At 47.2% G+C, this 27,377-nt stretch overlaps 11 protein-coding genes across 11 annotated transcripts; 8 read left to right on the forward strand and 3 right to left on the reverse strand.

Moving 5' to 3' along the window:
• Positions 1–123: 123 nt before the first annotated feature.
• On the forward strand, positions 124–1,410 carry DFL_005849 (uncharacterized protein; the record flags this gene model as incomplete). Its single annotated transcript, XM_067635168.1, has 1 exon — positions 124–1,410. The coding sequence occupies one exon, from the start codon at positions 124–126 to the stop codon at positions 1,408–1,410; it is 1,287 nt and encodes a 428-aa protein (XP_067489625.1).
• A 3,503-nt stretch (positions 1,411–4,913) lies between these two features.
• DFL_005850 (uncharacterized protein) lies at positions 4,914–6,449 on the forward strand (the record flags this gene model as incomplete). The annotated part of the gene is made up of 1 exon (XM_067635170.1): positions 4,914–6,449. The coding sequence occupies one exon, from the start codon at positions 4,914–4,916 to the stop codon at positions 6,447–6,449; it is 1,536 nt and encodes a 511-aa protein (XP_067489626.1).
• A 1,122-nt stretch (positions 6,450–7,571) lies between these two features.
• DFL_005851 (uncharacterized protein) lies at positions 7,572–8,336 on the reverse strand (the record flags this gene model as incomplete). Its single annotated transcript, XM_067635171.1, has 2 exons — positions 7,572–7,920; positions 7,996–8,336. The coding sequence occupies 2 exons, from the start codon at positions 8,334–8,336 to the stop codon at positions 7,572–7,574; spliced, it is 690 nt and encodes a 229-aa protein (XP_067489627.1).
• A 649-nt stretch (positions 8,337–8,985) lies between these two features.
• DFL_005852 (uncharacterized protein) lies at positions 8,986–10,162 on the reverse strand (the record flags this gene model as incomplete). Its single annotated transcript, XM_067635172.1, has 3 exons — positions 8,986–9,424; positions 9,589–10,042; positions 10,102–10,162. 3 exons carry the CDS (start codon positions 10,160–10,162, stop codon positions 8,986–8,988), a joined length of 954 nt encoding a protein of 317 aa, XP_067489628.1.
• A 305-nt stretch (positions 10,163–10,467) lies between these two features.
• DFL_005853 (uncharacterized protein) lies at positions 10,468–13,575 on the forward strand (the record flags this gene model as incomplete). Its single annotated transcript, XM_067635173.1, has 1 exon — positions 10,468–13,575. The coding sequence occupies one exon, from the start codon at positions 10,468–10,470 to the stop codon at positions 13,573–13,575; it is 3,108 nt and encodes a 1,035-aa protein (XP_067489629.1).
• Positions 13,576–16,963: 3,388 nt separating this feature from the next.
• DFL_005854 (uncharacterized protein) lies at positions 16,964–19,066 on the forward strand (the record flags this gene model as incomplete). The annotated part of the gene is made up of 3 exons (XM_067635174.1): positions 16,964–17,421; positions 17,483–18,090; positions 18,270–19,066. The coding sequence occupies 3 exons, from the start codon at positions 16,964–16,966 to the stop codon at positions 19,064–19,066; spliced, it is 1,863 nt and encodes a 620-aa protein (XP_067489630.1).
• Positions 19,067–19,251: 185 nt separating this feature from the next.
• Positions 19,252–19,767, forward strand: DFL_005855 (uncharacterized protein; the record flags this gene model as incomplete). The annotated part of the gene is made up of 1 exon (XM_067635175.1): positions 19,252–19,767. One exon carries the CDS (start codon positions 19,252–19,254, stop codon positions 19,765–19,767), a length of 516 nt encoding a protein of 171 aa, XP_067489631.1.
• Positions 19,768–21,420: 1,653 nt separating this feature from the next.
• On the forward strand, positions 21,421–22,586 carry DFL_005856 (uncharacterized protein; the record flags this gene model as incomplete). Its single annotated transcript, XM_067635176.1, has 2 exons — positions 21,421–22,102; positions 22,282–22,586. 2 exons carry the CDS (start codon positions 21,421–21,423, stop codon positions 22,584–22,586), a joined length of 987 nt encoding a protein of 328 aa, XP_067489632.1.
• Positions 22,587–23,857: 1,271 nt separating this feature from the next.
• On the forward strand, positions 23,858–24,283 carry DFL_005857 (uncharacterized protein; the record flags this gene model as incomplete). Its single annotated transcript, XM_067635177.1, has 1 exon — positions 23,858–24,283. One exon carries the CDS (start codon positions 23,858–23,860, stop codon positions 24,281–24,283), a length of 426 nt encoding a protein of 141 aa, XP_067489633.1.
• A 358-nt stretch (positions 24,284–24,641) lies between these two features.
• DFL_005858 (uncharacterized protein) lies at positions 24,642–25,166 on the forward strand (the record flags this gene model as incomplete). Its single annotated transcript, XM_067635178.1, has 1 exon — positions 24,642–25,166. One exon carries the CDS (start codon positions 24,642–24,644, stop codon positions 25,164–25,166), a length of 525 nt encoding a protein of 174 aa, XP_067489634.1.
• A 937-nt stretch (positions 25,167–26,103) lies between these two features.
• DFL_005859 (uncharacterized protein) lies at positions 26,104–27,065 on the reverse strand (the record flags this gene model as incomplete). The annotated part of the gene is made up of 5 exons (XM_067635179.1): positions 26,104–26,196; positions 26,257–26,277; positions 26,343–26,493; positions 26,579–26,594; positions 26,663–27,065. 5 exons carry the CDS (start codon positions 27,063–27,065, stop codon positions 26,104–26,106), a joined length of 684 nt encoding a protein of 227 aa, XP_067489635.1.
• Positions 27,066–27,377: the final 312 nt, after the last annotated feature.

The following is a 27,377-nucleotide window of genomic DNA, read 5'->3' on the forward strand; positions in this document are numbered from 1 at the left end:
CCCAAGAAGCCTTGGGCTTTAAGCCAAGCGCCTTCTTCAAAGCTTATTTTTCTTGTCTTTTAAAAACCACTCCATTGATAATATTTATAACTCCTCAAAACCTCAAGGGGTAAAACAAAAGAAATGCGCGTTCTAATCAGCGGCGCAGGAATAGCCGGCCCCTCCCTCGCCTGGTTCCTCGCAAAAGCCGGTGCCAGAGTAACCACAGTCGAAAAAGCTCAATCCCTTCTCCCCCACGGTCAAAACGTCGATATCCAGGGTAGCGCCCGAAAGGTCATCGAGAAAATGGGACTAGTAGACGAAGTCCTTCGGTTCAATACCACAGAAAAGGGTACCCAATTCATCGACCCCAAGGGCCGCCCATTCGCACCTTTCCCCGTCCAAAAAGGAAAATCAAATAGTTTCACCTCAGAGTTCGAAATCCTACGAGGCGATCTAGCAGCAGTATTCTATAACGCAACAAAAGACCATCCAAACATCGCATACCTCTTCGACACAACCATAAAAGAAGTCATCTCCAACTCCCCGGACTCCGTAAAAGTCGAACTAAGCACCGGAGAAATCCAAACCTACGACCTCTTAGTCCTCTCAGACGGTCAATGGTCCAAACTCCGCCAAAGGTGTTTCCCCGCTGAAACCATAAAAGTCGTGGATAAAGACATGTTCGCGGTATACTGGACTATACCACGGATTCCTAGCGACAACGACTGGTGGAATCTTTATGCCGCGTTGGGGCGTAGAATCGTTAGTTTGAGACCGGACCCGCATGGAACTATTAGAGCGATGTTTACACGTATGCCGCTAAGTGAAGCTCACAGACAGGAATGGCTTACGGCGGCTAGGGGGGATAGGAAGACGCAGGAAGAGCTGTTAAGAAAGGAGTTTACGGATGCAGGGTGGCAGTCGCAAAGGCTGTTGGATTCGATTGCTACTGCGCCGGATTTTTATTTCCAGGCGATACAGCAGATCAAGATGGACAAATGGTCTACGGGCCGGATCGTCTGTTTGGGGGATACGGCGTATGCTCCGACGCCACTGACGGGGATGGGTACTTCTCTTGCTATCAATGGCGCATTTGTTCTAGCTGGTGAGCTTAGTAAATTGGAGGAAGGGGAACACCCGTCAAAGGCGTTTGATAGTTATGAAACTATATTTCGACCGTTCGTGGAGGAGAAACAGCAGGTTCCGTCGCTGCTGCCGGGGTTTGTGCATCCGGAGAATGCGGGGCATAGGTTTTTGATCAGTACTCTTGCTTCGGCGCTTTCGAAGGTTGTGAGGACGCCGTGGCTTGTTAATAGGCTTGCGAAGATGGTGTTTGATGATAGTAATGATGAAGATTTTCCGTTACCGAAGTACAGTGCGTTTGAAGATGAGGCGGTGGTTGAGGCTTGTGATGGTAATGCACAGTAGGAAGTTGGTTGAGGCGATTAATATTCTTCTCTTCTTTTGGTACCCTCCAATGCGTTTTCTGTGGATTTGGATTCGGTCTTGTCTTTCGTTATCATGCCCTCCACACCGCTTGTTCGACATACTTAATATCATAATGGTAATGTTTATGTATTCATACCCTCCAGAGCTGGGATTTGCAACATGACATGATTCTCAGATATTCTCGTATTCATAATAGAGATGGAATAGGCACGCCGCTATATCCACAGTAGCTCTCTTCGCGACATATCAAATCAATATCCGTAATATCTCATAAGAACCGATCCTCTACTCGTGCATATGCATCATTTATCAGTAAATAGACCGATGTATACAGCTATTAACCCAACACCACGCACAACGATAACCAAAAGCTATCAAGCAATCCGTAAACACCACCCCTTTCCCACATGACTGCGCAAAAAATCTAAAGTCTGGGTCGGAGTCGGGAGGTATTCGAAAACCCTAGAACCCTGTGCGACTACGGTACGTGGCGTGCCATATAGTAAGACATGGAGATTTATTAACACACTCAAAATTCCACAAGTTAACTAAATGGAAAAAAAAGATGATATTGTTGGTTTAATCCGATATCTGAAGATATTTTATTACCTGCCATTGTTGGAGTTTATACGAGATAATGTTGGATTTTAGCGGTGGCAAGCTCTTGCGCATTTGGCGTGGCGAGTAGGGGTTCCTGAGTTTCGTCGATATCCTGGTAAACGATTAACGGGGGTCGTTTATCTCTAGGTTAATAGACAGGGCTTCAATTGATCAATCGGAATGGCCGAAGTAGTTAACAATGCATTTGAAGAGTCACAATGCACCACTGTAAGTCTGCAAGCTGATGCGTTTAGTCATGGAACATTATATTTCTGTCTAGTATGTGGAGATTTATCTATTTCATAAAAATCTATCCCTCTCAAACCTCCCTATATATATCAATATCTCCTTTCCGAATGATGGCCAATTGCCAAAACCCCAACCTTGATATCATAGATATCGTCCACCCCTAACAATCACCACAACAGCAACAGCAATTACAATCACAACTACCATCTCTCCCTCTACAAGTATACGCCCTGAGGCACGCTTCAACGCAACTCGACAAAGCATCAATGCAATCCGCACAAATTTCTGTTTTTGAGCCATCATTGTTGCTTTGTTTCTCTTTTTCCTTCTTCTTCTTTTTCTTGTCCTTTTTGTCCTTTTTGGATTGTTCCCGTTCCCATTGGGCTTCCTGTTGTTGCGTGAGATCTTCTTGTCTTTGGTAGGTCATTTGGGGTTGAGTTGGAGGGGTGTGGGTGGTTGAGGGGAGGAGGCGGTCTGTTGTGGACATTGTGAGGATGGGATATCCTGGGATTTATGTTTGGATGTATCGATATATTGATATCGAGTGATATTTAGGCCGTGTAATATGGTAGAATAGAGATAGCCTCGAGGCCAGCCTCCAGGAATAGAGAGAGAATAACGGCAAATATTGAAGGAATTGATCAATTGAAATTTAATTACGTGGGATCTTTCAGGCAGATTCGAACAGGAGAACCCGAGATAACCTCAAGTTTAAAAGTGTTTTGTGTTGTTGGATCGAAGGCTGGTTACACGAAGCTTAACCCTTCTAGTCTCGGCTTATATAACGAAGAAAACCGTCCAATCTCGCGGACGAAAGTTTAATTTCCAACTTCATGAGCTTCGATTCAATCCCACGATGGGTTTAGAAACACGTACGTAATAGCGGCTGGTCTGCGATCGCAATCAATTTACGTCGGTGAAAAGTAGGTTTTTGGCATTGTCATGTTATCGAAGCAGTAAAAATTTCCCATTGATGGCGTACTTTGAAGGGATCACAAGGGCCAAGTTGTTCAGCCTTAACGCCAGTTGCGGCTGAGCCTGCGAGTTGGAGAGAAACATCAACGGTTGTTAGTAGTATTTAACGAGTCTACGATATTGGAGGCTGTATTCCTGGGGTTTTTGGAGATGCCTTGACCTAGGTGCAGTGGCATTGGTGCTTATTTTTGAAGAATTTTAATGCGGTAAAAAGAGAACGGAACATTGGGCAATGGGAAATGAAGAGAAGTATGTAAGTATTTACGTACTTCGAGAGGCGGGATTCCTTCCAACCTCGAACCAGAGCCAGAGTCAGTCTCGGACATTCATACTCGACTCACCTGGTCCTTGTAGCTTGGCTTCCAAGATAAACAGCCGAGTGATCGACCTTTTGGATATTGGGCCTCGGGGGATGGTGGTTTTCCTTCCACGATGTTAGGTTGTACGATTTCAAGATGCCTGCTGATAGCGATTTTGTATAATGCACATGCATCGAAGTTGCAAAATTAGTGAAGTACTAATGTGTAACCATTATATAGAAATATGCCTAAAGATACACTGATATCTAATATCAGAGTCCCAAATGGTCAGTGTTCAACAGATATCATCGTGCCCCCAACGGCTTTTGAAATCTTACGGATACAAAGTTTTCCCATTCGATCTTCAGGCACGAGGACACCCAACATTCAACGTAGCATGGCCGGCAAAGGTTAGTCTGATGTATTAATAGATGTACATCTGAGGAGAGGACTCGAATCGATCATATTAGGCCTTGTAGTCAAGTACTTGATGGACAATATATGCTGTGATACCACTTCGTAGATAACAAGATCTTGAATTAATATATATTAATTATCCAGGCGGACCGAGGCCCGATCAGTTTACAATCGTTATCAGAAACCAAGAACCTGAAATCCGTGGTGAAAGTCGAATTACGATTGATCATTTCTGACAGCAGCAATTGCCAGTGTTTCGCACAGATTGGCTCCTGGTCAATTTGCCCGAGCCGCGCCCTACATTTATACAAATCTTGATATCGTACTTTCCTCCTCCGTAAAATACCTTGAACCCCCGAGTCAATTCTCAACCTCAATTCGAATTCCATTCTCTGGAAAGAGCCTGTGTCAGCCCGTTCTTCAACGGCACCAAAGTGGGTCCTCGGCTGTTGCCCAGTCCTCAGGGGTAAAATATTCTTCGCCTCCACTCACGATCATCCCACTCGATAACTGTTCGTTCGCACTGCTAAATAAAGCGTCTTTGCCTGCATCGACGTGGGCCTTCCTTGTTTTCCTCCTCTTGTCTACCCTCCTTTTCCTGACCTGGTCGTCGAAGCTCACTCTTTGCCCTAGCTCTTGCGGTTTTGTTTCCGGCCGCTTACTCTCCTTATACCCTGCCCGCTCTCACGCTTCGTTCGTTCGCAAGTCAAGCGGAAAAAATAAGTAATCCGCCTTGAAGGCTGAGGAATTTTTTTCTTGTCATTTTTTCCTGTTTTCGTTTTCTGTGAATTCGAATCCTTCAGCCGTAAGATTCGAATTCTGCCTGCCGTGTGTGAGATCTTTGTCAAAAACTGTCACTTCCCCTCTTTAACGAAATCCCAACTTCATACCTGTATACCTCTATACGACCAAAAGTCAGGACTTTTCGACTAGTCTGAAACCATGGACGAGAAGGTACCGTTCCTTAGCGCCGACGAGCGCAAAGAAGACTTCGACCTGGAAAGTAGCCTACCCAACAACACCGAACCCGAAATCCCAAACAACCAAGCCCAAGAACCATCGCGACGTTATCGTCTACTCCTCGTAATCATCAGTTGGGTCTCCTTCCTCGCCTTGATACGCTTCATCTTCTTCTTCGCCGCCATATGGGACTGGAGGGCCTTCTTCGCCTGTTCTCACCATGCTCACCATCACTCGGCACAATCGCTCCCCGAAGTTCGACCGTCGTCAATGTCGATGTGCGACTACTACGCGCTCAAAAACTATAATTCTAACAACGCAGAAACGCAAAAACTGCTGATCCAGAATATCGTCGAAAAGGCGTTTTTGGGTGCGAAAGATCCGGATGCTTATTTCCAACGTAAGTTTGGGAGAAAAAGTGGGATGTATAATGGTATCTTCCGACCGGGCGATATGTGGGGAACACCGGTCGATCTTACGAAATACTTCGATGGTAGCTTGAATTCTACCAACGTTGATGGAAAAGCGACGCAAGTGAACTTTTATACCACGGGGGTGTATACACAGTACGGAAGGGAATACCCGATCGGAAACGAGCTTTTCAAGCATATGATCCAAGGAATGAATACATATATCGCGCCGATGCTGGGGTGTTCGGTTTATGGCAATACCGTTGATCGATACTCGGGTACCAGGAGCCTCAAGGAGATCCACAAGTATATGGATCTTGGAAAGAACTTCGAATGGGCTTACTTCACCCATCAGCTCCAGTTAGGCGCTCTAGCAGGTGGCAAGTTCTCCGAATACGACTCCACTCTTTTTGAACTTTACCTTGTCGACAAGTTTGGACCAAAGATCGTCGATGCCTCGCAGAAGAAGCTTTCTGCTCCTTTTGAGAACCCCGAACTCGAGGGCTCCGTTCTTCCTCCCAAACTTGACGAAAGCGAGCTATTGAAGCACGTCGAGGCTGCCGGTGATGTCTTCTTCGGCGGTGTAAGGAAATCAAAACGTTCATTCGAAACCTCCGGCTTCGAATCCCTCGGAAAGCGAAATATCCCTTCGCGCATCAAACGTCAAGACTTCAACAGCGCTCCACCGCCATTAACCACGCCAGTCCTCGCCCCCTCCCAAACCGGCACCGCAGCCGCTACGGCAACCCATGAATCCTCACAATCCGTTCCATCAAACATCCTCCCCATCGCTCTTGGTGCCGGTATCGGCGCCGGTCTAGGTGTCATTATCATCGGTGTGGTCATCGCTTACCTCGTTATTAGGAAGAAGAAGATTGAGAAGCGAAAGAGCATGCCACAGCTCGGCCTCAAGTCGGGTATTGAGATGCAAAAGAAGGACTCGGTTAGCAGACGGGTCGATAGGAGTGAGAATGGGAATGTGGTTGGCAAGCCGAAGGATTATGATCATTATAAGATGGAAGAGCAGGAGTTGGAGCCCCCAAGGAAGGGACATAAGAAGAACGAGTCTGGAGTGAGGAGTGTGAGGTTTAGTCAACACGAGGGATGATTTCATTTAGGTGAATGAGAGGGGCATATGTTTAGTCTTTTCGTATCTTTGGGAGTTTCATTTTTCTTACCATTTATATGTTTTTTATTTGGTCGGTGATGGGTAACGTTTACTTCACTTCATCTCCCTCTCCTTCCCCGGCGAAGCCTTGATAATTGCACTTTTTTTTCACTTTTAATGGTGGGGTTGTATATACGAGCTTTCTTACACGACCCTTTTTCATCCCTTCCTTCCCGTCCTTCATTGATACCCTTTTTACGATCCCCTTCATTTCATCGCTTGTACTGCGCCCGCCCTGCATGCTGGTCACCTTCGAGCCAATACACCGAGCTACTACACGATTGCACATGTTTATTTTTTTCTCGAAAGTTTTTATTGAATCCTTTCTCGTCGAGCGGCTACATAACAAAAAACCTATGGAATGTACAACCCTAAAACTTAATGAAAAAAACAGGAATGCAAACGCCGTTTGTTCTGTAAATGTTATGTGAGATGTCTTACCGAAAAGCCTCCGAGGCGGCCGATATTAATATACGGTGACATGTAGATGAAAGATGGTTTGTTCGATACTACGATAACGCAGTATCCAAATTTCTTCATCAAAAACAATGTCTACGATCGTCGTTGTTAATTTCGGAATAGTCTACGGAAATAATATATTCCAAAATGTTCAGTTCTGGATCTGATCATGATGCGATGCCACGTGGGAGCGTGCAATGAACTTCATATCGTGTTGGGTCTGTTACATTTTTCGCTAGCCTCGCCAACCGCCCGCTTGTGCGTATTCGTGCATGCATGCGTCTACTGCAGGAGAAGAAAATCAAGAGGCATTTTTGCCCTAGGCGGAATAAGGGGTATCGGTTGATCTAAATCTCGCATCCGAAAGGGGTGTTCTACCGTTCGCTCAAAAAGAAGTGGACATGTATGTGCGTGTGAATTCCGGCCAGCCAGTTGACATTATCCAGACAACCACTTCCAGTTCGTTAAATAACCCATTTCCCAAGCCTATTCTATAAAAACTATTAAAACGCCATATGCTAATTGACAATCGGTGAAAAAGCAGAAAAAACATCACAAATCATAAAGCCGTATATCGTAACCGGTTGCGTAACGTATAATTGTTTAGCAGAGCTTGAACTCCTCCCTTCCCTTGTTCCTTCCGAACCACCCTCCGACCTTCTTCCTCCCTCTTTCCCTCCACGTAGTGGCGTACATGCCCCTCTGCAAATCCTCAATATAAACCAACGGCCTCTTAATCCTCAAAAACACATAAGTCCCATCCCACAGAATCCACGCACACCTCTTAAAATCAGCCCACTTCCCCAACTTCCGTCCCCTGACACTCTCCTCATCATCATTCATCTCGAACGACATTGTCGAAGAACAATCGGAAGAAGAAGAAACAGGCGACCTCGGCCTCCGATAAACAACATCCCAAACGACCTTCCCATCCGACGACGAAGTATAATCACTATGAACATCAACCGGTGAGACCTTGTCATTAAAAGTTTGTGTACCTCTGCACCCAAAATCCATGCTTCCATACCTATCACTTCCACGCGTACTGCTAGCCCTAGAGCTACTCCTCGATCTGAGACTTTCTTCGCTGCCAGTGAGGTATTCGGAGTGGAGGTAGATTTGTCGGATGGGGATGTAGGTTTTGGAGTTGTGGTGGTAGAGGCCGACGGCGTCTTCGCGAAGCATTATCGAGGCTTCGGTGGCGGAGAGGGTGGGGTCTGTGGCGTAGTTTGAGATCGTGATGGGGAAGGAGGCGTCACGGAGGGCCCATTCGCGGTTTACGAGGCGGATGCCCCGGACCGTAAATGTGATTTCCGGGGTGGTGGGAGGTGGGGGGATCATTGGTGGTGGGGGGAGTCTGGAGATCATTTTTTGATAAGAATGTAGTAAATATGAAGATAGTTCGATATTCAGGGTGGTGGATCCGATAGGTGAGGTGCTGTCGAAGTACTTTTTTGATATCGATGAAAGTAAAGAATGACTTTGTAACTCCCACTGGGAGGAGATTATATCTCTCGAACGAAGGGTGTGAAAAAGAATGAAAAAAAAAAAAAGCGAAGGACAATGATGAAATTTCTGTTTCGAACAGGTTTTTTCCGTGTGCAGTGTAGTAGAACGTTTCAGTAGTTCGGGGCCAACCAGCGAACTTTATATATACACCTTTCCGCTGCGTTGGGCTACAGCTGAACCGTTCAAGACATTCTCCTGCAGGTACAGCTTTTCTTCCCACCCCCTGCAGGGGAAAGGGGAGGGGGGGAAGCCACCGCCTTGTGAAGCATGACTCGAAATTTGCAAGCGTGGTTCCTATCAACATCTCCTCCGATGGGCGGCTTTTTATCGCCCGAAGTTTGACTAGTATATGCATGGAATTACCAAACTCGTCTATCTGCATAGCAAAAAAACCTGTTCTATTGGTCTATAGCCACCTCCTCACACTAACCGAGCCACAGCACGAAAAAAAAAAAAGATTCTTCATGTCGAAACGTGGCTCGGTTGAGCTATAGCTGACTAGCGGGGTTTAGATAGTCGGCTCTTCCCCTTTACCCAACGGCTCGAAAATTTTCTTCCATAGATCGTGTTCTTCTCCAAGGACGTACGTCATTTCAAGGTCTTTGTATCCGACCACCTGAGAACCCGGAACTTTCCCCATAAGTTTCAGAACTTCGATTATTTCATCCAATAAGATTGCTTTCCCGACTGTGGCGGAGGCGCCCATGTCGTGTGAAATGTGGACGACGTGAACGTGGAAATGGTAGTATGATGGTTGATAGTGGACGTAAATTTTGAGAAGATCTCCGGGGAGGGAGTATTTCTCGGAGACGGCGGTTAGGACTTTACTTCGAAGAGCGGCAAGGAATGGGATGTGTGATGGTGTGAAATCGCGGATTGAACGGATGTCGGTGCGGTGAACGATGACCGAAAGGTATAGCGAAGTCATGGTAACAAGATCCCATTTCCTAAATTTGTAAATTTCAATATTGTGAGACAGATACTGGGTATATATCGATTACGAAATTTCGCTTGAAATCCCGGGTACGCCAGGATATGCATATGCATCTGCTTACCCCGGTACCCCCATGTACGATAAGGCATGCATTGTGGCGGAGGGAGGAAGACTCACAGATCCGGCAATAATATAAACCCCATCTCCTTGTCTTCATCCTCGTACACAATCTTTTCGCTCTCTTCTTTATGGTCCAGGATGTTATAGACCCAGTTTAATCTACCCCCTTCGGTCTTCTGTTTAATGTACTTCGTCACATACTTTTCGTAGATATCGGGGGTTTCGACTACCATATGCAGCTGCTGTGCCGAGTACTTTTTGATGTGTACGTCGGTGCAAGGGTAGATCAAATTGACTTTGGCGGCGGCATTGGAGGTTGCTGATTGTGAGATCGTACCCATGAACCAATGGTAAATGTCATTTTTTTGGAGAAGGTTTAGGGACAGAAGACCTTCGTCGGAGGACACGAAATTCTCGGGTGATGTGGTATTGAAAGCCGTCTTTTCGGCTGTTATTATTGCCGGGAGGCCGTTAATGGTTCCCAGAAGATTGAGGGTTTTGCGGCCGGTGTCTATTTTTTTTATACAAGGTTCGTTAACTGGGTTATAGACGACAGAGTGCGGGACAAACCTTGGTTAAGAATCCGCTCGAATTTGAAAGCGCGAAGATCTTGTTCTGGGGTATCAGCCATCGTGTACGTCTTGCCTCGAGGATTCAAATCCCTTTGAATCGATTCTGTAGCGTTTCTTTGTCTTAGATCTATGGATCTGAAGATGTTGTAACATGAACCAGAACTCGACTCAACAATCATGCCCGAGTTGAAAGGTACCCCGGTTCCACCCGCCAAGCCCATCTCACCGCGTTGAAACTGTGTTATTTTTCACCCAAACTAAACCAAACCAGGTAACTTTACCGAACAAAATTTCGATGCGACAGCGGCGACGGTTCGGATTAAATATTCGAAGAAAGAACCCCACCATACACATCCCGACCATAATGCCATTATCGGCTTCTCGACGACTTGTACCACCGAAATGGTGTCCATCTTGCTCACTAGCTCTATTTCGAGCCTTTGTTTCAGTATGCGGAACGACATTACCTACTACTCCTGGACGACGGATCGGAAGAACTGGATATCGCCACTTGAGTAGCTTGAGCTCAAAAAATAGTCTCAAGATCCACAGAAATGTGAGGATATCAGACGGAGGTTACTCCGGTCTCATTATCACCCAACGTCCGTATAGCTCGAAGAATGATCAGAATGATGCAGACTTCGAACCGACACCCGAGGAAGTCAAAATGACGGAGGAGGAATGGGAAAAGAGCCCTTTGAGAGATGTACTCCGGGAAATTCAAGGGGAAATCGAAGATCCGGCGTTGCAGAGGAAGGTGGAACAGTTGGAGGCGGAGACGATGGCGAATATGATACGGAATACGGCGTTTCCAGAGTCTGATATAGAGGATGCAGAGGGCGAACAGGATAGCGAGGAGGTGAAGAAGGATATATTGGCACGACTGGACAGGTTAACGAAGAGTGCCGGGGTTAGGAAAGCGGATTTGGGGGGATCTGAGGCAGAAGCAGAGCTGGCGAGCAGCCATACGACTGCGGACCCGACGGAACCGGCAGAAGAGGATATTGCAATTTCTGGGATAACAACATCCGAAACTCATGTTAGCACCTCACCAACCATCCTTGAGGAGGACATTGAGAGTACGAGTGAGGCGGCAGAAGAGGATATCGAGGGATTGGTCGAAGACGATATGGAAAACAGCTTGGAAGGGATGGAGGGTATCGAAGAAGTAGAAATCCGTGCGGAAGAGGAAGAAGAAGAAGACATAGAATACCGATCCTCAGAACCTGCCACATCCTCTTCATCTTCGGACGGGACACCATGGTATCTTCAATCACCTCTCCAACCTGCACCTCGCCGATTCGTCTCCCCGCTCATCGAACAGATGCCCGACCTTCCACCAAACTCTCCGGAAAACCTTGATACCCTTCTAAACTACCTTATCAAAGACCTCTCGCTTTCCAAGATCAAAATCATGGACTTGCGGGATCTGGATCCACCACCCGCACTGGGGGTTAACACGATTATGATCATTGCCACCGCAAGATCGGAAAGACATATGAATATCGCATCCGACAAGTGCGCGAGATATATGCGGGGTATTCTGAAAGGTTCGGAAATCTATGCGGATGGGTTAATCGGCCGTGGGGAAATCAAACTCCGCGAGCGGCGTGAGCGGAGGAAAGGGAAGAGAAGGACCGCAGAGGATGAAGAAGCTATGAGAGTCGGTTGGATTTGTGTCAATTCTGGCGAAGGAATCGTAGTCCAAATTATGACGGGGTGGAAGAGAGAACAGTTGAACCTGGAGGGCTTGTGGTCGAGAAAAATACATACCTCCATGAAACGGAAATTGAAGGATAAGTTGCTGGCAGAAGGTCTGAGTGAGGACGAAGTTAGGACGAGAGTGGCCCGGGAGCTTCCCGAGCGACTGGATATAGCACCGGAGTACGATGCCCAAGAGGACGCAGCCGAGGCAAGGAGGGTAGAAGCCAAACTCATGGTGTCGGAAGTCCTGCCACCTCCGGAGGATCCCTCAAAAGTTGGGTTGGAGGAGTTTAACGATGTACTCAAGGTCGTGGAGATGCATTCAAAATCGAAGAAAAAACAGGAAGGCAGGAGGTACATCGATATACCCGCCGTAAAGCCGAAGAAGCTCACATTGAGAGAAAAGCGGAAACAATTGGAGGCAGTTTCCTTCTCTACCAAATACGCATTCTCAACCGGCGCACGACAATACAGTACATTGGTGGAAACCGCTCCAGCCGTGAATTTACAGTCTATCCTAAGTCCAGCCCGCCCAGAAGAGTTAACCGCAGAGGAATCGGTAAGACGGGGAAGATACGAAGAGGTCCTCAAGGCATATCCTCGTCCTCGGACTGATGCGCAAGCTACATTGGTTCTGCTCGCTCACCTCAACCACCTCCTCCTAACGCCACGAGGCATCGCCGCCACGACTCTTTTATCCCCTAATCCTAACGAAATATATTCTACTCCCTTTTTTAAATCCTTCATACTATCGTTTCCGAAAAGACCTGCTCCGACACATAACCACATCCACACGCTCGTCCACATCACCGCTCACAATATCTCACCACTTTTATATCCTGTTAAAAAGTACTCTCGCATGCCATCTGAAATCCTTCAGGGTGGTAATCAAGTCCCACTTATTACCTACCATACCGTCCTTCGAACGCTTGCAACCTCCCCGGCTTTGAGGGGAGACCACCCCAAGTCTTTATCATTCTGGACAAATCGTACCAGCGATACACTTTCCGTCATGACGCTTTACATTCTTCGCAAGATGGATGTGTCGGGTATCGATGTCGGGCATGACCCCGAAGTCTTTGAGAGTTTATGGTTGGCTATGGCTCCGCGGGATACTCTAGAATATATTTCTACCTTGGGTAATGCACGCCTCAGGAGCGAGCCGATAAAACCCGATCAGCCTTTTAGTAGAGCTGTAGATCACAGGTTGGATTTGTATAATCAATTCCATCGGAGATGGTACGATCCTTTCAAGTTCATGCCAGTCGAGTGTAGCTATTTCCGAGGTCCAGCGGTGGAAGAAGAAGTCCTTGATAGATTATTGCATAAGAGTATGCAATATCCACCAGAGAATCCGAGAGGAAGATACCAAGCCCTACCAAGCTATATAGTAACCATGTTTGTAACACTAGCGAGAGCAAGGTTATGGGGTGTTCTAAAAAACCTCTGGAGGTGGTTACCCGGAAAGGGTGTGAGACGGCCGAAAAAGTTGTATGCGCTATATCTGGAATTACTTGCGAGGGAGGCGGAGGTGAGGATTACCATTGAAGGATTAAGGTTTTTGCTGTCGGATTATGAGAAGGAGTATGCGGGTAGGGAGGACGTGTCCGATGGGGTTGCGGAGGCTTTGGTGGCTTGTGTGGAGTTTATTGAGACGCAGGTACCGGGTACGGGACAGGAGTTTGGGAATTGGAGGAGGAGGAGTGAAGCTTTTTTGAATGGGGGCAAGGTGGCGCCGGAGAAAGGGAATTATACGTATGTTATTTAGAGGGTGAGGTTGTATATACGTGATCAGATGGGGGTGTAAGATATTGGTGTCTACGGCAGACCCTGAGCTCTACAAATTGCAGCAAATACCGAAGCAAGTGCTCGACCGTAACTCGGAAAGAAGGTTAGCAATGTTAACCTTGACCTGAGGGTAGCTTCCATAATAATTTCTCCTTGTATCTATAGCTAAATCTACAGACCTATTGGATCTTTCTTTCCAGAGCTAAATTGTATTACCAAATCATATGTCTAACTGGCAAAATTGATGAAATTTGTGATATACACGATCATGTCAGGGATATGCTATTTGCAACGTAGGACCTGAGGGGGCTGGAATCGAATCTATTGAAAACCCTACGGAATCCTCCGTGGAAGAACTTTGCTTGTTTCGTATCAGAAAAGCTGAAGGGAGATATAGCAGAGCTGCAGTGGATGCATGTCTTCGTAATCGTGGATTTGCATATTTGTGAGTTAGACTTGTCAACAGCTGTTATCCAATTGATGATCAGTTTTTAGCTATCAGAATTACTATTTGAGTGCGTGGAACAAAAGCTGAAGATCCTCTGCTTCAAATATGCAGACTAAGTTCTTATGTAATAAAGCGTGGAGATGTTTTATGGAGTCGGGAGAAGCCGTGGGTTAACTCGGAGATGACGAGGCCCTTTGATGAATCACAAGACGCAATAGGAACTAGTCAAAAAATAGTAGGCGGTTCTGAACCAATGTGGTTATTCGCCATCAAGTTGCATCATTATCAGTCAACTAAACGATCACAAGTTTGTCCTGTGCAATGATTTCGAACTTCGAATTCGTCAGCCACCCCAGCTCGTTCGGGGATTTGTCAGCTGAGAATGGGACAGATCTGATAACCAAAAGCCAAGCGGTTGCATCCCACACTGGAGGACTTGGCTCTGGGCCCTTCTTCAGGGATTGCTGCGAATGCGCACCAGTAGGAATGTTTATATTTGTGCTTACCTGCGCTAGCGAGTTCTCAACAAATGCTCTAGTCTGTTTCGGGTAAAGCACCCTTGGGTTGATTTTCTGTGGATGACCCGTTGGCTCACGCACCTCAGGGAGGCTCCTTTTCTCCAAACTTTCTTTTTTTTTAATTTTTATTTTCGCCTGAAGTTTCCTTTTCTTTTTCTTTTTCATCTCTGTCCCGCAAGATAACACGTCTGCTGATTGCGAACCTGGGAATCATTTTTTTGATACCTTCCGAAAAGCGAGCCCGACCTGGTTTTGCAGAAAAGCTTGATTTTCAGCTTCAGATTTCCCCCTATCGGACGAGAAACACGGCCGTGTTGGATTTTGGTGAGTGAAAAGGAGTTGTGTGGGGGAATTAAGGCTGACGCCGCCGCGCCTTTTTATCAGATCTATCAGATTTGATGGCCAGTTCCTATCTTGCGATAATCGGTCGGGCCTCCGTTTGTTTTGTTCTTGTTGAACTTGTCCCAAACTTGTTTTTATCTTCGTTTTTATCGAATATAGCACGCGCACACGCATGCGGTGGAAATATTGCGTGGCTGGAGAGATCCCCATGGCGTCGAAACTTCGTTTTCCGAGATACACTTCGTCGCCGTCGCCGGCTTTGGCACCCGGCCGGAGGTTCGAAGATGTCCCGGAAGATAGGCCAGGCCAGCCTCCTCGTGTGAAGGAAGGTATGCAACTTGCAGTTGGGGCAGAGGCCCGAGTCTGCCAATATTGATGGGGCGTAAAGTACATACATGTACATGAGTCTTGAGCTCTCTCTAACAGAAGCTCCAGCTCTAAGGTTTATCGGCTCTATTTTTCAGAACCCACAAGCTAGAGTTGTTTTTTATTACCTGTGATTCATACAGGATGGACTAGCGCCTTTTATTCGATGTCACTGGCGTGATATCATTGGTTTTTGTTCCAGTGGACTGGCAAAAGTCTTTTTCTGTCTGGTGTCCCCGAAAGGATCGAATCTCTCAACATGGTCGTTTAACTCGAGCCTTCTCTTTTGAAAGCTGGGGAAACTTCGATGTTCAAGGGTGTAGAAGGCTAAATGGATTGGCCCCCTTCCATTTCTTCCTCTTCTGCCAGGTAGTACTTGCTCGACCGTGGGTAAATATCCGACGAGACCGCTGGATCGAAGTTCATGATCACACACCCACAGCAATATGAGAAAGAGGTCTAGCCTGGACGTTAGATGTTGGGCAAGGGCGGTCCATTTGCTTTCGCGGGGAGACCGGCAACCCTAGCCTAGCGTGCCAGTTGTGCATGAGGGTGGCCTAGAGGGATGGTGGATCTTCGATTCCCGAACATTGGCGTCCAAGCCGGTAATCTGCTAGCGGCCATTGCAATCATCTTGCCTCTTCATTGTAGTTCAAGGTCCCTCAGAGGAGGGAGTTCCTGCGCCGGGCTTTGTCAATCATCATTATTGCATTGTTACATCTGCATTCAGTGTGCCGGAGTCGCACCACAGCCCGACAAGTACAGTTGACCGGGTCGAGCTCCTGCGTGCAGCTGCCTTGCCTGGGAGCACCTTTGCCAGAGAGACTTTCCCGCTCCAATCCGTGTTTTGGGGTTGACCAATCGACGGTGGCGGAATTGGGAGTAGTGTGTGCTGTGGGTTTTAATTTATAATGGAAGTCTAATAATTTATTTTGCTGTCCACACCAACAGGAGTAAGTACCAAGTTGCCCGCCAGCAGCTGGCCAGCCAACCAGCATCGCACCATTTCCCTTCCTCTTCCTTACACCTCCACCAACCATCAACCTCAACTTCAACTTCAATATCACCACCAACATCACCATCACCATCGACATCGATATCACCAGCTTCATCGCATATCGAAATCTCCACATCTACTCCACGTCCATCCTAAACTCGTCTTTGAATTCAATCTTCTGCAGCTTCATCACTTTCTATAATTCCTCTCCTTCCTTCTTCTGCTTCCTCCCACAGCCAAGGACCCTGACCCCTGGAGCTTTCGTCTGCTGCTGTTATCTAATCCATCTCTCAAAATCCTTCCCTGTCATCCCATCAATCAGCGTGCAACTTCCACCTGGAAATACTCTGCAGGACCAGCTGTAACTTCCGGAACTACCTATAATCAGCCCAACAGCTTGCCTGATTCGTCGCCTCCAATCCTCTTAGCTCAGCTGCTTTTGGTCAAACAGCCTGTCGATTCTGTGCCACCTTTCGGCATCCACGATCGTTTCACCAAACAACTTTTGGAGCTCGCGAAAGCTTGCTGGAGCCTCGGGAACGCCGTACCTAGCGAGGCTTTGCAACACTCGTTACCCTTCGATTGGATACGTTCTCACACGTAACTTCCGATTCTTATTACGATCGAGGACACGCCTTACTCCTTCATACAATCTTAGGGGACGACTCGGGCCTATGCTGGGATAACATTAGATAAAATGGCGAACCCTGAACCGCATGCCGACCAACACTCTCCTTCCCCGTACATGTCGACACCCGAGCCAACTCATCAAGGAACGGGTACGGATAACACCGACCACCAGATCGAGACCATCGCCTCGAAAGCGATACACACAACGACAATGCTATCCAAACCAAACCCGGAACAACAGATCGATCCTAGCCTGGATGCGATCATGGAAGACGTCTCGGCCAGCGGCACCCCGTCGCTAAGCCACGATGAAAGGTCCCGATCCATGGACATCCAGCTACCAGATCGGCCGGCCGATGATTCGTTCGTCGACCGCCGAGAAGAGAGTGGAAGCGAGGCGCAAAGCTCGCCTGGGCAAGGGTTCGCCTACGAAGAACCCCAAAACCTCGAACAGCTGGCAACTGCGGCACACGAAAGCGCCATGGCCTCCACTTCTGTGCCGCAGTCCAAGGGACAGGTTTGTTCGTAAGTGGATAGCTTGGCTTCCTGCATAAACACGCTTCCTTCGTTGCTAATTTTATCCTAGGAACTGCGGTACGACAAGAACTCCTTTATGGAGACGGGCACCAAATGGGCTGACCATATGCAATGCATGTGGTCTATACCTAAAGGCTAGGAATGCGGCTCGTCCGAGCACCCTTAAGCGCCCGCCTAACTCCGTCTCGATTGGGGGAGAAGGGCCAATCCCCATACCGGCCGGCCAGGCCCAGGCCAACACACACGCGGGCGCGCATTACGTTGCGGACAGTCACCTAACGCCTGGTACTTGTCCTGGTGGGGGCAAATGCAATGGAACCGGTGGCAAGGACGGGTGTGACGGATGTCCGGCCTATAATAATCGAGTTTCAAAGGCTGCGAAGTTTGTCGTTGCTACCAACGGGGCGAATGCTTTCGCCGTAGATGGATCGCAAGGACAGCCTGCGAATGGTAGCTTTGGCGCCAGCGGTGCTAGCAGCCAAAACGGCGACGTTCAAAGCGTTCCGAGACCGGCGAGTGGACCCCAGCTAGCTGAACCAAGAATCGATGCAGTGGGTCAGACCACGACAGCGGTTCCAGCTTGTCAGAATTGCGGTACGACGATTACACCGCTTTGGAGGAGAGATGAGTCCGGACACACCATATGTAACGCATGTGGTAAGTTCTACGTTTTCCCTTTATACCTTCGAATAGAGGCGGTTGGGAGCTCGATCCCGGGTACCTCAGCATTGAGTTTTATCTTTGTTCTCTTTTCATGATGAATCCGTTTTTCGGAAATCCGAGTCGGGAGTCCATCTACACGAATTATTTGCGGGGGCTAATTAATCATAATGCAGGTCTCTATCATAAGTTGCATGGGGTCCACCGTCCGGAGACAATGAAGAAGAGTGTGATAAAGCGGCGGAAACGTGTTGTTCCCCCAAGTCATTTTCCCCCTCCGCCGATACCGCGGCACCCTCTCGCTCGACCGGATTATCCAAGTCCGCAACGGCAAATTCTTCCAAACGAATATCACCATTCTCCTCATTCCTCACCGCAGCCATCAAACTATCATTCGCACCGCGACGACGACACCAGAATGTCTGATACCGAGGATCCATCCAGACCCAACTATAGAGCTGCAATGATCGGTCCCGATCCGAGCTTGGTGAACTCGGGACGATACGCCCCTCAAGATTTTACGAACTATAGAAGCACGGGCACAACACTAGCTCCTATGACGAATAGCCAGGCCCCGGACGACCTCAGGCTTTCCCCGTTGCAGTCGACTACGTCCCCTAGCGGGGGCCGTAAAAGATCGTTGAGCAGCGGTTCCCAAGGATCTGGGGAGCCTGCAGATATTTCTACCACCCGCCTTCAGAGCATCAGCTCCATTCTCAACCAACCTGCTTCCCCAATGGAATCCCAAGTGCTCCAGATGTCTGCCGACCCAGCTGTCAAACGTCAACAGCTCCTAACTCGCAAGCGACTTGCCGAGTCCGAAATGCAAAGAATCACCGAGGAGAGTGAAAGGATCGAAAAGGAACGTGCCGAGATAGAGAAGCTTCTCCAGCTCTGCCAAGATGAACTAGAAAGGCTTGACAGCTCGGACCACCACCCCCCAGCACCAATCGAACCGAACCCTGGTAATTAGTATACTCCAGATGAACGTCGTTCGCCACCTCCGGAATCACTAGAACCAAAATCTCCACCGCCCACTCTCCTGCAATCGAAAATACCAGAACCGCAAACACCGGAGCCTGAACCACGAGCTGGTAGTTAGTACAGTCCAGATGATGATCCTCAGGCTTCGAATCCCCAATACTCAGCACCCTTAGCATGCCCCGCTCCCCTCGTTTTTCTTTCAAGACAGATACTGCCAAGGCTCGCCCAACTGCATCCAGTGGCTCTCATTCAGAATCGCCAACTATCACCATCAACGTAGCTGGGACTTTTACAGAAATGGATATTGTCCTTAGCTCCGGAAATGCCAGCCATTACGAGACTTCCGCGGCGGGCGGATACGGCGGAAGCTATGATGAAACAGATTCTACATATGCTCCAAGTGGCACCGGATCTACGAGCACCTTCTCCAATTCTGCTCCCCCCTCCCCGACACCTTCACGGCCAAGCTCGGTCACGCCAGAGCCCCATCTTGCACCGCCCCAGGATCTGGACTCGACAATTAATACTGTTGCCTCCTCTATATTTTCTGGCGTGGACGAACGAGACGCCCCATCGCCATTAGTCCAAACTCCTCTGACCCCTATCAATCCGACAAGGCGTGTTCGTTTCCCAATGAATTCAGACGTCAAAGCTTGGGACCACTTGAGCATCGATCAGGGCATGCCATAACTTTACCCCAGCGCGTTTCGAGAAAATTGGCAGAGACTTGCGCCCGATTGAAAGAAAAAGGAAGAGGCACTGATCAAGCTTAGAGGATATCGCCTCCACGGCCTCGACTTTGCGCTGAGAGTGGATGGAGATCATTTCGCTACCCCGAAATCAGGTATAATTACAGCAAAACCATACCCAACTTTCAAGCGGATCGATAGATCTAAAATCCCATCGCTTAAGCCAACATCTGATGCCTTCGGGAGGGATTTCATCCGTTGAATTCAACAGCGGCAGCGACTCGGATATCCTTGGTATCATATCTTTACCTTTACCTCTTTTACTTTTACTTTTCCCTTTCTTTCCCCCTTTTATCCCTAAAGCCCTTGTACGATATTTCGCGACTTCCTTTTTCCCTTCACTTGGACTCTTCTAGCTTCTCCCAGAAGACGATCTCCCGCCCACCTCAACACATTTCCCCCATGTGGCGCCTGGCCCACAAACAACTCCACACTGCTTTAAGCTACCTCTCCAATCATCCGCATACTCCGTTCGACTCATTTTATCGTGCCCTTTATTGTTTCGTCCCCGCTGGTCGTTCATGCCCGGAGCATTCTTCCTCTCCGAACTCGTTCTTAGGTTCCACCACTGCTGAGAAACGACTATTCTGATCTTATACTATTGTTTCAGCATATATGTCTTCTTACTTGCGACGCTTTTTCTGATACGAAATGGGTTCTGTTTTATTTTTATTTTTTGCCTGGCGAAACTCAAAATTGCTTCGGAGAATGGATATTATCCTTCTAGAAGGTAAAAGTAGCATTTGTTTTCTCAAAATTCTCTTTCCCGCTACACTTGCTTTTTATAGAGGATTCGGATACGAAGATTATGATGGGCACGAAACACGTTCTGTAATTAATACGGTACCCCATAGTGGGCATGTCTTTTTCGTTATTGGCATATTTTTTTTTTCCTAATGGAAGGGGAAACCTAGGTTGAAATAGCCGTCAATCTTCTGCCAAAAAGTGCATCGGGGCGATATTTGATATTTCTTCATCTTTTTTTTCCTTACCTGTTTATCAGATTATTGAATCAGGATGGACGGATGTATGATAGAGAGAGAGATGAATTCAAGATCTGATGATTCAAAGCTGCTTTAAAAGCGTCTTTGCCTTATTCCTTCCGTTCTCGCGTCACGCATGAAGTTCAGTTCCTTCCAACTATTTCCTATCCCTCATCTGGTTATCTAAGCCGTCGTTGTTAGTGGCACATCATATCCCAGCTTAAGCTACGCCCCTTCAATGCTCGATGCCAATGGAAATAATAGGTAAAGAAAACCAAACACCCACACTTATGCGGCTGCTGCGCCAGTGCAACCTACCTCGCCCAGTTGGTGAAAAGTTGGACCTCAGCTTGAGAGATTTCAAAGCAGGAGATGATTTAATTTATGCATCCTGCTCTGAGTACGATCGATCGTATACGACGTCAAGTTGTAACTTACGCTGAAGGCACAGTTTATTAGCAGTTCTACATCCATATTTTTCTCCTCCTTGATTAAACTCCGAAGCTTGCAGCTCGCGCGTCACGCCAGTGTTCATGCTATAATATCTTGTAATTTGCAAATATTTTATCAATATAGGCAGCCAAGTTAAGCTACTTGCCGAAGTACATACTATGCGTCTCATACGATGGGCTACTCTCCTCTTTCTTTGCAATACATGGGGCAGCTTGGTAGCTATATTCGCCAGTGGGACTACGGTCCGCACAGAAACTCCGGTAGAGACCACATTGAGGCCTCTGCCAACGAACATCGACGTCAAATCCTCCCTCACAATCGCCCTCCAAACTAGCCTCGAGACTAGTGTCCAAACACCAGAACCATCCCCGAATACACACTCCGATGCAGCCAAACTTTCCGGGGGGGTTCCGACTAAAACCAGCCCTGGTCCATCAAAAGATTTTGAAGCTCAGGACCTTGAAGCTAAAGACCGCACCGATGAATATACCGACAAACGTAGTGGCCGCATCCGCCCGAGCATGTTCTACGAAAAGGGACCCTTCATTGAGTGCGCAACAAAAACGTACGTCTTCAATCTTCGACCCCATAATCTGGCGTTACAACCATTTGGTATCCACGCTTTCGAGTTCCCCCAGAACGATTGGCAATCCGCACGGATGATCGGCCGCCGACCACATATCTTCAGATATATACTACACCGACATTTACAGTGTAGTAATTGTAAATGCGATGAAAATGGGAGGATGGTCGCTCGGACAGGGCTTTATCCTGGAGATGATCTAACGACGAGGAATTGTCCGACTCAGCGTTTTGCGGATGAGTGTGCTGTGTTTTATGGTAAGTTACATTTATTTATATCTTTGTGAATTATGCGAGTATCTACTATCTCTTTATTTTGTTCTTATATATCTAGGTTGTTGCTGACATTAGCTTTCAACCTCCCCCCCAAAAAGCATGTCATTGCCAAGTTGAGTTGGAAGATCCTTCCGGACCCAGGCCAACCGATGTACATATAGACGATTATCAGAAGGCTTTGGACAGAATCCCTGATGCCTATAGGATTGGTAAAAACTATAGATTTGATGTTGGCCGATATTACGGAGGTAGGAGCCATTATATGAGCTGGCGAGGAGCGGAACGAAATAGGGCACCGGTACCGGATACCAAAGAGCCATATTGGCTTGAAGGGCCCGATGAATTCCAAGATGAACTGTCGGCGAGCTGGTTAAATTCGGGGTATGGTTCGGATGGCATTGGGAGTTCGATGATCAAGAGAGAGGAGGAAGGAAGCGAAAAGGGGGATACGAAAGAGACAAAGTAGCCGGAGAAGTTGTCTTGAAACGAGTCCTGATGTTGATAGCTGGCTGTCGACTACTAAGTTATTAACCCATATATACATCGATGGTATGTGTTTGTGCTTGTATGTTATATTCTTCTATTTCATTTTATCGCATTTGGAATATCGAGACCACTACATTTTAATGTATCAGACGGGTCCTATAGTGCTTTTCATATTTTGCAACTTTGAGCGAATGGGTTTTTTTTTTTTTTTTTTTTCGTTAAAGTTTTCTAAATATATTCTCTTTTCAATAATCTTTCTCACGTACAATCCTTAGTTTGTAACTATATTGTATTCCCTTGTGTAGTGCACTTAAGTTTTGTTGCCAGATATCAACCGCCCTATGCCAAAATTAAGGCTTAGATTTTTTAAAAGAAAACTAGATTTTGAAACACCGGATGATCTATGCTAATTGGAACTTGGTTTGTTTTATATCGTAAACCTATTAGAATATGTAGATGAGTTGTCTCTATCGCGGCTCACTGTAAATACAGCGTACTTTTCTAGCTACAACATCGGAGCATCACACCAACAATTTCTTTCTAACGTTACAGATTTAATGCAAAATTGTAGCGGTACGTAGAATTCGGAAACTGAGCAAAATAACACATCTTGGCACAACCGTGCTGGTGTTGAATCGCAGTAGGTCCAAATTTATGGACAAAATAGCCAGCTGGAGTTAACATTTACACGCTCGTTAATATGGCTAACATCTAGGATAACATCAAACTCCAACGATACCCTGAATTCAAATTTAAATGTATCTCCCACCTGAAGATTTATTCTTGAACGTCCGGAGTTTGCCGCAAATTCGAAGGGGACAGGTAATGGTTTTGTAGATTGTATGTCTATAAGGATATAGTTAGATGGCACGTCAAAAAAATCCCGACCTATCAAGGTTTCCTAGCTTTGGATCTCTGCCATTTGAAAAGATGAGGAGTTCGGGATAAAAGTCCGGCCCAAGGACGATATATAGACCCTCCAACTGTCGACTCTTTTCAAATTTGTTCTGTAGGTTTACAATTCAAAAGCCGGGCTGCCCGACTTCTCCAACAGGACATTTGGGTTCCGAATAGCGCACATAACTCTCTTATTTTATGCACACATGCAGACATTTCCAACCTTATCCCTCGAGCCCGTGCTGTACATCTTTCACGAGTCGTTTACAAGCTTACTCCGCCATCGTACCAGTAACGCATGTAGAGGGATATATAAGATACAGGCGCTTTTAGACGTGGGGGAACGACTACAGAATGCACAAATCCAAGATACGGGTTTATTCAACCTCGCAGTTGCTTTTTATATTCGTTCAGTTCCTATCCCCAGCATTGGCCGTACCATGTTACGTCGGTACTTCTACCACGACAAAATCAGATACTACCTCCGGCCCCGAGCAATGCAGTGTAACGGAAAGAATCCCCAGTTCCACCGCCGGTTCGGTGACAAGCAGCCATACAGCAAAAACGACCGCACCGAGTCCCATCGGGGCCCCGACACCTATATTTTCACTCGAGAAGAATGATAATGCCGACCTCTCCGTACCAATAAAACTCAACTCCACAACCCCCCTCCTCAACCCCAAAAACCCCATCAATCCACTCAACCTCACCACCCCCTTCCCCCCCGCGCCGGCTCAGACTACTCGGCGAGTATCTACAGCACCAGCGGATTCTACGTAGAATGCGAATCAAGTCAAAGCATCTACGACGACTTTGTCCCTCACGGATATATCCCCGAAATCACACCGGAGCATTGGCCGGACTGGGCTGATTACTCACATGAAGACGCTATTACGTTTATTCAATACGAACAATCTAAATGCGAGAGTTGTCACTGTGATGAGAATGGACTCATAGGTGCTTTTCATGAGGGGCATCCGGATCATTGCCCCGATGAGGATTTTGTCAACGTGTGTATCTCTTTGTATGGTATGTTATTTTTCCCATAGTTCCGGCTGGAAATGAAGCACAGGAAGAGAAAGGCTGACTGTGATATTTCTTGTCGGGTACGAATGTAGGTTGCTCCTGCCGCATAGAAATGGAAACCGAACCCCCCGAAGAACCCTTCGTCGACCCCACCAAAGTCGACGACACGGACTTCATAAACAGAGTCACAACCCAAGATATCTCCGAATACCAAGATACAACGAAGGATATGATCCTCTACGGAGCCTTCAACAGATGGTGGCAAAGTAAAACTAAGAAAAAATCCGAAAACGGGTTAACGGGCGCGGAAGCTAAGAATAATGCGAGAAACTCGAGGTTTCGGAGTGTTCGGGCGGCTGAACGGTATTTTGTACCCGGGGAGAAGGAACCGTGGTATCTCGAGGGACCGAACAGCGGGAGGGATTGGAATAGTCTTTCTTTGGGGTCTGTGTCCGACGGGGGAAGTTTTTGGAAGAGAGGTAAGTTGGAGGGGCAGAGGTCGGATGGGGACAAAACCGATGAGGGGGAAGATGCAAACAAGGACGGATCCGCTGAAGAAGAGCAAGAAGGTAGTAAGGATAAAGATGGAGAGCGAAAAGTTGAAGGTGAAAAAACTTCCAAGAAAGGCCAAAGATAGTCGGACGTTGCCTTCCATTTGATATGGGACTGTGTATACCCTGGTGGCTATTGAAAATGTGGCATGCATACGACCGATACTATAATTCATAAGTTTTGGTATTTTTACAATCCTCCTTTGGGATGATATAGAAGCTCTCATCTCATCGCCCGGCTCCCGAACTGTGAGAAGCTCTGACATCTCTTACACAAAAGGTGTGAGGAACAAGTGAACGGTACGGTACGTACATACACGACAACTTGATCCTCCCAGGAAAGCCTTTTTCGAAAAGTAAAAGTAGCTACCCCAGCTGCGTCACAAAATAGTTTCTCAATACTCTGTGGCAGAAAGCGCTGTTAACACCAGCTTGAAACCCCACAATTAAGAAAAGAGCCGATGTGAAATTCAAAATACCCTTCCAGTAAACTTTCGAAATGGAGATAAAGATTGGCTTGCTAAGGGAGTCAAGACAGACGAAATATGATGTTCTCTGCAGGCACCCAAAGCTCGTGGATATATGTTTCCGCCATATGTACATGCGCGATGAGTAAAGATAGTTTTTATAGCTAGCAAATTGTCGAGGTTTTGCAAGGAAAGCCTTGAAGCGGAAAATTCGGGTTGAGTTGAAAAACGACTAAGAATGCTTAGGTCGATTGATATCATCTCCTTTGGTGAGAGACAAGAATGCAATGCTTCGTCCTCAGCGCACAGGACTCCGCGAAAGTCTCCTGGTAAGACCAAAGAAAGCAGATTAGAAAGAGAAAAAAGGTTCCCCAAGAAAAAATGGAAATGATAATGTCAAGAAAAACAGAAGAAGAAACTTCAGTAATGTCGAGAAAAGAAACAACAAGATGTGCATCAGCAAACCCCCCAACACCGTCAACACGCCTTAATTGGGACAAAGGGCCTTTTATTTAAAAAAAAAAAAAAAATATGAGAAAATAGTCAACCAATAAATTCATCTCCGAGCAACGAACTGGGCCAGCCTTTTCCTGGATCTCCCGGTCTTATTCGCGGAAGGATCGTCAAAGCCGTAGATGGTTCTTCCCCTCTATAAAATACTCGGTTAGTAACCCTTGCTGCCGATGAAAGAAAAGATTCGAACGCTTACTATCCTTAACGCGTGGATAACCTAGCGAGTGTGAGGGTCAGCATCATCCGTAGGCGAGGTCATGGGCCGAGAACGATATCACTTACGTCAGTAGTTGTAACGGTCTTCCTTTTAGCATGTTCCGTGTATACTACACAGCTATTGATGATCGGTCTCAGGAAATCCTTAATAACACCTCTGACTTCTTCGTAGATCGAGGCGCTGATTCTTTTCACCCCTCCACGGCGAGCGATCCGACTACAACCAAGGCAAGATGGGTATGTTAGTTATCTATCGGGCAGTCGTACGAGTTGCCGTATCGATTGAAGGTTGAGATATTTACCGGATAGCTGGCTTTGCTGTATTCCGAGGAGTCTGGGGTTAATCACCGGTTATAAAGGAAAAGAGAGTACGAGTAAATACTTACTGATTCCGTAAATGTTGTCCCTGAGTTCCTTTCTGTGTCTACGTAATATTGAGACGACGCCTAAGCCCTTTCCGCCCTTCCCTCTACCTGGTACGGAGCTGCCAGCCGGGGTCTTCTTCGCAGCAGCCCTCATTGCGAAGCCGCCACCGGAGCGACTGGTCTCGCCGGGGGTCTCCTGGGGCACCCTGAATGCTCTCGAAACATTGGGGTTCGTAGACGACGAGGGCGTGGCTGGTGCAGCTCGGGCTGGCCTCGTCGGTGTTTTGTTCGCATTGGTCCCGCGGGCGGATGCTACTGTCGCAAAACCAAAGATTCTCGGAGGAGGCATTCCTCCCGTCCGACTAAGCCCGGTAGGGCCTCTAATCGGGGCGTGCCTGCCGGCCATGTCCCTCCCGGGTGGCATCTTTTTCTTTTTCTTTTTCTTTTTTTGTTTCGTCTGATGGTCCGAGAACCCAAAAACGAGCGAGGCAGCCTCCAAGCAAAGGCCGAAAATGTTCGACGAACAATCAAACCTTTAAAGTTGGAACTCGGATGAAGCTTGAGCAAAAGCTAGGTCAGACGCGGATCTGCGATGTGTTGCTGGCGTGGTATTCCCCAATCAAGTTCGAGGCCGGAAAAAGCAAAGTGGAGAATTCCGAGAGAGAGAAGACGGATAGATGGTCGCGGGGGAGCATCTGATAGAGACTCGCCGATGGGAGGTGGAGGTCGATGGTGT

The sequence above is a fragment of the Arthrobotrys flagrans genome (genome assembly GCF_004000055.1).
Source record: "Arthrobotrys flagrans strain CBS H-5679 chromosome Unknown unitig_9, whole genome shotgun sequence".
NCBI classification, from domain to species: domain Eukaryota; kingdom Fungi; phylum Ascomycota; class Orbiliomycetes; order Orbiliales; family Orbiliaceae; genus Arthrobotrys; species Arthrobotrys flagrans.